The sequence below is a fragment of the Nannochloropsis gaditana genome, assembly GCF_000240725.1.
Source record: "Nannochloropsis gaditana CCMP526 unplaced genomic scaffold scaffold916, whole genome shotgun sequence".
In the NCBI taxonomy this organism is placed as follows: Eukaryota; class Eustigmatophyceae; order Eustigmatales; family Monodopsidaceae; genus Microchloropsis; species Microchloropsis gaditana.
The window spans coordinates 1-10,468 of NW_005803037.1; the positions used below are offsets into that span (position 1 = coordinate 1).

The window sequence follows — 10,468 nt, forward strand, 5'->3', positions numbered from 1 at the left end:
CTTGACACCTGAATCCCGAGAGCGCCCGAGGAGGAAGAAGAGGGCGAGTAGGCCAACCCAGATCCCTGGCTTCCTGAGGTGTGCCGCCAGGCACCAGGCCCTCGCTTTGGCTTCTTGGCCGACCTCGAGGTCGGCCCGAGGAGGTGCCAGCGCGCAGAACGGTGCAGGCAGGAGGGGGGGGGCAGGGACCACCCGGGCAGGGCTTCGCTAGCCGACACTTCTTCAGAAAGCTGCCGGTTGGCTTTCCTTCGTACGCCGCGACTGGCGCCGGCAATTCTGCTGTGCGACCTGATGCGCCGATGGCTTTCTTCCTCCAGGCCGTCGACCTGCTCGCGCCTCCCGTCCCCGCTCTCGCTGCGCAACCCCCGCCGAGGCATGAATCTCAAGCTCTGGTCCGGAGCCCTAGAGATACCGATAACACCACGACAGACCTGTGTGAGGGTTTATGAGGGCCAAAAGGTTGTTAGACAGGCCCCTTTTCAGCCACGGGCCAAAGAAGCAGAGATGCAATACGGGATTATAGTGTCTCCTCCTTTCTTTGCGGCCCTTGCCAAGAAATCACGGTACGGGTACCAGTCAACAAAAACACGAGAGAATATACGAAGGCGAAAAAGAAGCGGAAGAGATGTTGGTACCAGACACGTGTGTTGTCTCAAAGTTTGGCCATGCATTTCCCGTTTCCATGATTCTTGATATTGCGGTCTCCAAGCGCACAATCAAGACGGGAGACTCCATCCAAAACTCCCGTGCCCACTGTTGGGCTTAGTTCACGCCGTGCGCAGTCACATAGAAGCCTATTGTAATGAACGCTGACGAAGCGCGTCACGCAAGAGGGCTAGTGTGCATGTGGTAGCTTCAAGTCAACTCGGCCCGCGTTGTGGCAGGGAGGGTAAGACGAAAAGCACGCGAGACAGGTCAAACTCAAACTTGGACAAGAGGATTACCCATCCCACTGAAAAGCACTATGTTGATGACAAAGATGAGGTGTGGCCACGGGCAGGATAGCTTGGTGTGCGCCCCAGCCCGACCGGTACTGGTTTTCCCTGCCTCCGGAGAGAGGGCTGCTAGCCTTGAAGAACCGGCAAGACCGCAAGCTTTTCGCCCGTCCCTCCCGCCTGCCACAAGCCTCAAGCTGGCGCCGTACTGCCGTCATGCATTCAAAAAATGCTGATTTTTTCCCACTCACTGACAGACGAGCCGGGGAACGGGCGTTTTGGCTCCATTTTCTCCATGTGCTGAAGCGCGCCTCTCACTGCACGCTATCCGCGCTACCATAATACCTCCCCTACCCCCCCAACATGAACTCCATCGTCTCCTACATTTCCAAGTATCTACCTGGGCAGACGCACCGATCCTTGTCACATTGTCGTCTAAAACCTTTCAGACGCCATTTTTATCCGTCTTGTAACCCTAGATCCAAGCACCACGGGCTCTGGATTAACGACCAAAGTCGCCCGGCCTTAAAAGGTTTGACGCACACGCTACAAAATCCAGCCACACGCAAAGACCTCGGTCATGTTGTGAGCATTGCGGAAGGTGCGCTAATTTTGATCTTCATAACCTGACTGATTTGGAGTTCGAGGGGCGCACCTGTAGTTTATTGAAGCCTTCCACGTTTTTATTTCGCTCTTCGTCGATTTCTTATTTTAGCCCAGGATATTGATGTAGCTGTCGAGGCTGCCGAGTCAAGTTTCCATTCTGGCGTATGGTCAAGAGAGACAGACGTTAAAGGGCGGAGCAAGGTGCTGTTGAACATGGCTCACGGACTGGAAAAACGCCTCCCGGAGTTGAGCCGCCTCGAGTCCTTGCAGACCGGCCGCCCGCTACGAGAAATGCGGGCCCAGCTCTCCCGTCTGCCCGAATGGTTCGAATATTTCGCAGCCCTGGTCCGCACAGAAGAAGGGAGCCTGCCTCCGTTCCCCGGACCGTACTTGAACTATGTCCGACGGGTCCCACTCGGGGTATGCGCGCTTTTGACTCCCTGGAATCACCCCCTCCTAATTGCTGTTAAAAAACTCGCCCCTGCACTGGCCGGGGGCAACAGCGTGGTCTTGAAACCCCCCGAACTGGCCCCCTTGGCCGTTTTGGCCCTCGGAGAAATTGCCCGGGACGCGGGGCTACCTCCGGGTGTCCTAAACATCGTGCCTGGGCAGGGCAAGGTGGCGGGGAGAGCCTTAGCCGCACACCCCAGAGTGCGCAAGGTAGACCTGACGGGCGGGACGGATACGGGTCGGATGACGGCCTGTGTGGCGGGAAAAAACCTGGCCAAGGTGGTGGCGGAGCTGGGCGGGAAGACCCCAATGCTCGTGTTCCCGGACGTGGATGTGGACGAGGCGGTGAACATGTGTGCGTTCGGGGCCTTCGTGGCAGCGGGCCAGACATGCGTCTCTGGCAGCCGCCTCCTCGTGCACGAGTCCATCTTCGACGACTTCGCCGCCCGCTTTGCGGCCAAGGCCCAGGGCCTGCGCCTCGGCGACCCCCTACACCTGGAAACGGACGTGGGACCGCTCATCTCCCGAGCGCAATTGGAGCGCGTGCACGGCTTCGTAGAACGCGCCAAGACAAAGGGAGCCAAGGTATTGTGCGGAGGGCTGGGCTCAATCGCTTCCTCCCCGTCGTCCTCCCCCACGACCCCCACCCCCACCCCCGTCCGGGGCGCCTCGCCGCTTCAATCTCTCCCTCGGCACCTGGCCTCCGGATTCTTCTACCCGCCCACCGCGCTCACCAGCGTCCATCCTGACATGGAAATCATGCAGGAGGAGGTGTTCGGCCCCGTCGTCTGCCTCCTCCCCTTCGCCTCCGAGTCGGAGGCCGTGGCCCTGGCCAATCGCTCTCCTTACGGGCTCGGGGCCAGCGTGCACACGAAATGCGGACGTCGCGCGCACCGGGTGGCGGACAGCTTGCAGGCAGGAGTAATCTGGCTGAACGAGCACCATCGAAACGCGCCCGCGTCCCCCTGGGGCGGGGTGACGGCAGCAAGCGGGCTGGGGCGAGAGAACGGGCGGGAGGCCTGGATGGACTACACACAGAGCAAGAGCGTGGTGGTGGGGTACGCCGAGGGGGCCTTCGACTGGTTCTCGCAGCGAGGGGCGCGGTATGGTTGAACGAGCGCGGGGACAAGGTAGCGAGGGGGTGGTGGGCAGGTCATGGGGTGAGGAAGAAGACGGGATTGTGTCAATAGAGAGAAGTCTGATGGCCCGCAGGCTCCCTGTGAACGAGGCGAGACACAAGGCGCTTCAAAGCGGGGAAATGAAGAATAAGGGAGGGGACGGGGGAAGAAAGAAGGCACAGACAAGACCCATTTGGCGAGGATGCTGTGTGTGCCCGCGTTACAGGTGACGGGTAAATATTGCTTTGGAATACTTTCCCTACATGGCTCCTTGCTCTCGCCGGCTCACACTGACCCTCGGCTCTTCAGAAAAGCAGCCACGCCCAGTAGAACGACTCCTGCAAGCACCATGGCAAGCCTCGTGGCCAAGGCCAGGGGCGTTGGGGAAGAGGGAGAGCATGCGGACTTAGAGGTAGGAAGGAGGAAGTGGGGGGGCACGGAGGGGGTCGACGCCCCTCCCTTGGGTGGCAGAGACGCCCGCCTTTGTCTGACTGGCACAGAGCTTTCTCTCGCCTCTTCTTGAGGGCTAGCTGCGGCTTTGGATGCGGGCAAGGTCGTCGAGAAGGTCTCTTTTGTTTCCTTCTCCCCCTTGCTGGCCGTCCCTGCCCCGACGGACACGGAAGAGGGGACTGACGCCCCTCTGGCTACTGGATCCAGACCGCTGTCCTGAGCATCAACCCCGCCATGGCACGGTGCCGGAGGGACCAGGAGTAAGGCGGGCGCGTCGCATTCCCAGGCGCAGAGCCTGGAAATCGTGCGCGGGGGCCCGGGGGCTTGGGCCGGCGGCGAGGAAGGAGTGCATCCGGGAATGAAGGTTCCTGCCCTGAGTATTTCTTCCAGACGAGCGTGCGCTTCTCTGTCTCCAATCGCACCCTTCCCTTTGCTGGGCTCGGCATGCAAATACTCGCCCAGCAGGATGCGATAGGACGGAAGGGCGGGGGTGGAGGACGGGGAGGATGGGTGCGAGGAGGCCAGAAACACCCGCCGGGGGAGCTGCCACGAAGATCGAAGCACGTTCTTCTCCCCTCTCCTGCCCTCCCGGAGCAGTTGCACCCTCTCCAGGAGCGTGCGGGCGTAGTCCGCCTTGAGGCCCGCCACTGCCGCAACCATGTCTTCCTCTGCCAGCTGAACAGCCACGCACACCACCGATCCCACCATCCGCATACGGCGCCCGGCCCTCTCCCCCTCTCTTGCTTCCTCCTGTGAACCTCCTTGACCCTGGGGGCTCGTCTCCCCAGGCCCCTCCCCTCTTCCCCCACCCCTTCCTCCCGCATCTTCCCCCTCCTCGTCCAGATTGTCCAGCCATGGAGCATAGAAGTCCAGGCGCCGTTTCCCCTCGTCATCCCGCCTGAAAGTCGCATAGGAAAGGAGGGAGGAAGGGGTAGAACCACCCCCTCCGCCCCCTCCTGGCTTGACTTCGGCGTCGCAAAGGGCCACTGGGGTAGGGGCGGGGGCAGGAGGTATCGGCGAGGGGAAGGCCCTCGCCTTTTTGAAGTTTTCCCCTTCTAGGTAGACTGCCCGCAGCACAGTAGACCAGAAGGTCTCGCCCAAACCATGATTCCCATCGCCTCCTGCCCTCCCTCCCGCCCTCTTTACCACCGCCTTCCTTTTCCCTTCCCCTCCCTCATCATCATACCATTCTCCCCCCTCCTCTCCAATCCAAACGTCAGAGAGACCCACCTCCAAGTCCACGTGCACGATGCTGTGCCATGGGACGAACCTGCTCAGGAGCCGGGCCTGAGACGTTACCTCCCCGGGCCTCATCTCACCTCCTGGGGGGCCCACGCGCCAGGTGAACTGCCGGCTGGACGCATTCACGTGCAGCCAGGCCAGGTCGTGTGCAGCGGGCGGTTCATGGCCCTGAGGCGAGGCAGGAAAGGCCTCATGGGGAGTACGACGGCCGCGGGACGAGGCGAAGGGAGGACAAAGCCGCTTCAAGGCCGTTACGGCGGGCGTACCGGGCTCGGGTGTGATGGCGTACAGGCCGCATACACTCAAGCCACCGACCAAAAGCCGCGTCAACTGTCCGAATTATTCCATGATAGAGTAAGAAGCCAAGCAAGGCACTGTGCCAGCCCAGCAACTGGGATCCATCAGGGCCCGTGACCTCCCCCCTCTGTTTGTCTCACCTGCTTAACGTGCAACTCCACCCTCCGGCGAGAAACATCCGCTAAACATGCCCATCGTACCGCTTCCTCCTCCGAATCCGAGCGGTCCTTCCTATTTACATTTTTGCCTGTCTCCTCACAGTGCATGGGGATGGGGATGGCGAGCAGGCAATATATCCGGCTCCCATTCGGCAGCCGACGGCCAACTATGGCCCCAACTTGACACCTGGGACCAGCTGCCACATTCTGCAACAAGCGGTCGCGAAGCCCTTCGTCGACAACAATTTTCAGCATGACAATGTCCTGAAGATGTGGGATGGGTGCTCAGTTGCCACGGGTCCTTTGCGTGCCTCCAGGTCGAGACTGCGTGTTGAAGGGACGCCGGCGAGCGAGGGCGAGCGTCCCTCGCTCGATCCTCGGAGATACCCCGGAAGTAACCGACCGCGGCCCATACAGCTTGCACCCTGCCAGGCAGTGCGTGGAAAATACCGGGCTTTGGTGTCGTGAATAATTGTTTTGGTGTTATGTGATCCGTTTTGAGGAAGATTTGAAGCTCTGGCTGTGATAACTTCGGAATAGTGAGTGGGAAGCAGAGTATTTGTCTGATTGTAAGTATACGATATTATCACAACGTATATTAACGCACATTCTACTCATCTCGATTGTCGAAAGACAGCAGCGGACATTACTCGCCTTTCACATTCGAACATCGTGTACACCGATCATGAATGCCGTTCTGGACAGCAAGCTTGGCGCGACATTTGACATGAGGCGTGATGAAAGCCCTGTCAACCCCAGCAAAAGCGTCATGAGCTCATCACTATTTGGCTGTCCACGCGTGATTAAAGCTTGTCTCCGATGGGCCTTAGTTTCGCGCCTTGTCCTGATAGTCATTGGTTGTACTGTCTTGTTATCAACAACAATATTACCCTCTCACTTGCAAGACAAGTTTGCGCTGGCGCAAGTGAGAAAGAAGCCGAAGCTCTTTCTTCATATCGGTGCACACAAGACGGCCACAACATACATTCAGACCAAAATGGTGCAATCACGAGATTTTCTGATGCAAAGAGGCATTATCCTGCCTACGGGTTGTTCTCGGGATGAAAAATCTTTTCATGCGGTTCCCATGCAACTTCAAGGCAGGAAAATAGAAGGAATGAAGTACTGCACTGAAGATCCTCTCAGCGAGTTGACGACGATTCTGGACACAATCTATCGCGACAATGCTTCACAAAATATCTTTATCTCCAGCGAAAGCTACGACAATCTCAACGATGAAATGGTGGCGAAACTGACAAAGCTTTTTTCGAATTTTCAAACAACGGTGGTGCTTTACCACCGACGCAAGCAGGAACATATCGTCAGCTACTACAGTCAGTTTTCCGCAATGAGGAATCCACTTACGTCCCCCTTGCACTTCAGTGATTTTTTGGGGGACATGATGGCGGAGGTAGACCCCGAGGCGGGTGTGTCAGATCCACTGCCCACCTTGCCCACTACTTTCGGACCTATTTCGGTCAATGGCTTGTGCTACAATCGTGTCTTAGAAACATACGGCAGAAATTTTGGTCCCGAAAATATGGTAATTGTACATTACAACGGCGTGATGGGTGCCCAGAAAGACCCCTGGGAAGTCCTGGTACAGGAAGTAATGGAACTGGAGATGGAGGAGGACGCGACAATAGACAAGGGCGACGGAGGGAGCCTTCAGGAAGGAAGGAAGCTGACAAAACTCAATACCTCACTTACTCCATTTTCGCTTTCCACCGCGGATCTATTTTATCGATGGCGTTGGGGCAACTTGACGGTTCAAACGACAACGTCTGTGACAGCATCCCAACCGCCGGCCCAGGAGCCTGCACATGTCGCTGGTGCCACCAGAGTTCCTGGGATTCTGTGCGTCGCTCCCCTTCTAAAGCCTTTGGAAGATCTACTGCCTAAGCAATGTTTCGATTTGAAAGCGTTGGCTAGCTTGTGGGAAGCGCAAGAGCGGCGAGGTTTGAATGATATGGCGAAGAAGGGTTCCCGGTTGCTCTACTTTGATTGGGCCAAAGACGCTTCCGGAGATATGCGCGTTGTCTTCAACGACGTGAACTCCTCGCTTCCATGTCAAGTTCACCTGGAACAGCTTCTCGAAGAGCATGGTGAGAACGTCTTGAAGACTATTCCTGCTCGATTCCTGCCTGCTTTTGAGCAGGTGGCGGCGAAGGTGGATGAACAATGCAAATAAACACAACGTATTAGATAAAACGATTATGACAAGGATATGTGGGAAGGGTGGTAGCAAAAAGGTAAATCTCGAATCTGGCTTGCCCCCGCCATTTTAAAGTACCTCTATTCTTTGTCAAAAGCAGCTAGGATTCATGCGGGCAATTAAATGAGACTGTAGGTTTCCGAATGTCATATGGAGCCAAATGGCCGATTTGGTGATAATTGGTAATCACACAACCACAAGACCTGACCGTCTTTTTGTGAGGTGTCATGGATTTTCCTACTCGCAAGAGTGTTGCCGGGCAGGAACCTCCAGGACAGCAGCCAGACCTTGCCACCGCGTGCCACTCCTGCAAATATCGACACATCTAATGCTTGAAAATCCACGACACTCTAGAGAGAGTATTCACAAAGCCACGGGCTTGAAATTCTTCTCGCAAGATGGCGGTCCTCTGGGCGTGCTCAGGAAGAGGCTTGCGAAATACTATCCGAACTGCACCACAGCAACCGCTGGGGTATCAATGACATGTCCTGCTCCTTAAATTCCTTTGCTGGAATCGACTCTTCTTTCCTCATGTCCTGGAGGTCCAGCGTTGATGGTATAAATGAAAGTTCCCACTCTCCGCGGCGTGGGTATTGAAATGAAGAGACAACTCCCGTTGTGACGGAATGCTCGTGTCGAAGTACATCACCATGCACGGGCTGCCGGTGATGGAGGAGATGAGTTATCTCTCGTGTCGTTCGGGGTTGAAAAAGAGAGAGCGCATGCCGGTTGTGTGCTTCGCCCACGTGATCCTGTACCTGCTCCCCTCCTCCGCCGACACCGAGCGCCTCTTTTCGGATAGCGGCTTCACATTGAGTGAGCGCCGCCAGCACTCGGATGCGCAGCGACTGGATGGATAGATGGTTGTGAAAGGGAACTGGGACGACTTCCACCTCCGGGTGGGCGCAGGCTCAAGCATAATTCATGACTGGCCGTCGATTTATCGATCATCATTCATGGATGACCAAATATTAATAGGTGTGACGGCCCTGCCCTCGAGGCCAGCGTGATCCCAAACATCTATGTTTGCTGCAGACGCCGTGTCACAGACTCGAGACAGCTCGTAGCGTAGAAATGCCCACTTTCCCTACCAATATGATAAGTCTACTCAAGAAATTTGGAGGGAAAGAAAGTTTTGGTGGAGAAGGTTCTGCAATCGGCGAACATGTGGCCATCCGAGAGTATCTGAAAGCTATTTCTTTGGCATCTCTCACACACGACTGGCATTGCCTCCGTGCATTTCGTCACACGACAGAACCTTTCCTCTGATCGCCTCTTCATCCCGTATGACTTTACACGATTACCCCTCCTTTGCTTTCCACTTCCTTTCCCCACTCTTCACATTCTCCCGTCGACGAAGGCGTCCTCCACTGCTGCAACCGCAGCCAAGATAGATACGTTTTGATTCTCATTTCACACTTCAAAAAGTCCCACCAGGCACTCGCCTTCCTTCCCCATCGCCCCGGTTTCTTCAGCTCTTCCCGCAGGAGGGCTTTGACGCTCTCCTCAGCTGTGACCAGGCTGGAGTCCACGGGGGCCCCCAACGCTCGATCAATATGCCGAAGGCAGTCGTTCATTTTCAACAACAATAGCATCTCCCGAGGCACGCTGTTCAGAATGTCCACGATTTCGAAGTAGTAGCGCTGAGCGTAGCTCCGGATCAAGGTCTTGTCCTCCTTGCTGCTCGGGGTTTGGAGAGAGCCCAGGTCGGGGCTGGTAATGTCGTCCCAGGAGCGAGAGGTCAGGATGGCGGCCAGGAGGGAGTACATCTCGCCTGAGGAGGAGGAAGAAGGAAGGACGGTGAGTTTCCTTCCAAGCGCGTGTCGTCATCAGATCAGTTTCAAAGAGGAGGTAGAGGCGCACGCATCGCAAGCCCATCCTGCTCCTTACCCCTACAACCTCCCCCCCGACCCTACCCGCATTGAGCTTTTGGCAGTAGTACTTGACGCCCGGCAGGTCCTTGAGGACAAGCGCCTTCCACAGAGATGCGTAGTCCAAGCGTAGCTGGTCGGGCAGCTCCTTGTAGAGGCCGTGGTCGAGGAGCACGAGGACGGGGGCCCGAGGGTCGCCCTTGTGTCCCCCGCGGATGAGGACGTTGGCGGGGTGGGGGTCGCAGTGCGCGAAACCGGAGGAAAAGACCTGGAGGGAGGCAGGGGAAGGGGGGCCGCGCAGGGGTTGAATCTGTGCCGAGAGAGCTCGTAGGGGGGGGGAAGATGAACGAAAGCTCCAAAAGAAGGCCCACCTGCTCGCAAAAGACGGAGGAGATAAGGTGCGCCACTTTGTCGAGCGGCAAGCCTCGCTCCCGCAGGGCCGGCACGTCCGTCGCGCAGACCCCCTCCTCGAAGGCCATGGTCAGCACCCTCGGCCGCGTCTGAGCCCACACGATCTCCGGGACCTGGGCGGGGGAGGAGGGCGTCGCGTGGTGAGCATCCACCCAAGACAGGAGAGGCACAGGGTGCGAGAGGGTGGAAGGGGGGGTCATCGCCCTGCCTACCACGACGTCAGTCCTGTGCCGCTGGAAGAAGGCGTCCGCCCGCTCCGCGTTCAGAGCCTCGTTCACGAAGTCCAGTTCCTTGGGGAGCTGGGGGGCCAGCTCGTCCGATATCCATTTGTAACTGTCGGTTTGAATTCAAATCTCGGGTCAACGTCGGCACTCACCGGAGCCAGTCACGGCCCCATCTCGACCCATCGAGGCGACCCCCTGCATGCTTCCCTTTAAGGGCCCCAGTCCCCCGTGTGCGCCCACGCCCCTCACCTAAACTCAGGAAACGCCGCCGCCACCGCGTTGACGAAAAAAGAGACGGCTGCCACGTCCCCTCGGCTCAGCTCCCGGAGGCCTCGGTGTTGGACCTTCACGGCCAGTTTCCTCCCCGACGCGTCCGTCGCCAGGTGGACCTGGGCCGGACGTTGGTTTCGGTTGTAATTTGAATTCAAGTTGGAGCCGGCGACTGCGAGGATATATACTTCCCCCGATCTAATGCCATCCAAAGACACGTG

The 10,468-nt window shown here is 57.5% G+C and overlaps 2 protein-coding genes across 2 annotated transcripts; one reads left to right on the forward strand and one right to left on the reverse strand.

Annotated features, from left to right (window-relative positions):
• Window positions 1-1,188: 1,188 nt before the first annotated feature.
• On the forward strand, window positions 1,189-3,104 carry BETB (betaine-aldehyde dehydrogenase; the record flags this gene model as incomplete). The annotated part of the gene is made up of 2 exons (XM_005853393.1): window positions 1,189-1,536; window positions 1,651-3,104. Exons 1-2 carry the CDS (start codon window positions 1,299-1,301, stop codon window positions 3,102-3,104), a joined length of 1,692 nt encoding a protein of 563 aa, XP_005853455.1. The 5' UTR covers window positions 1,189-1,298.
• A 302-nt stretch (window positions 3,105-3,406) lies between these two features.
• Window positions 3,407-5,364, reverse strand: NGA_0473610 (uncharacterized protein; the record flags this gene model as incomplete). The annotated part of the gene is made up of 2 exons (XM_005853394.1): window positions 3,407-5,131; window positions 5,239-5,364. Coding segments are annotated over 2 exons (1,851 nt in total), but the record flags the coding sequence as incomplete, so codon positions are not given.
• Between the last annotated feature and the right edge of the window lie 5,104 nt (window positions 5,365-10,468).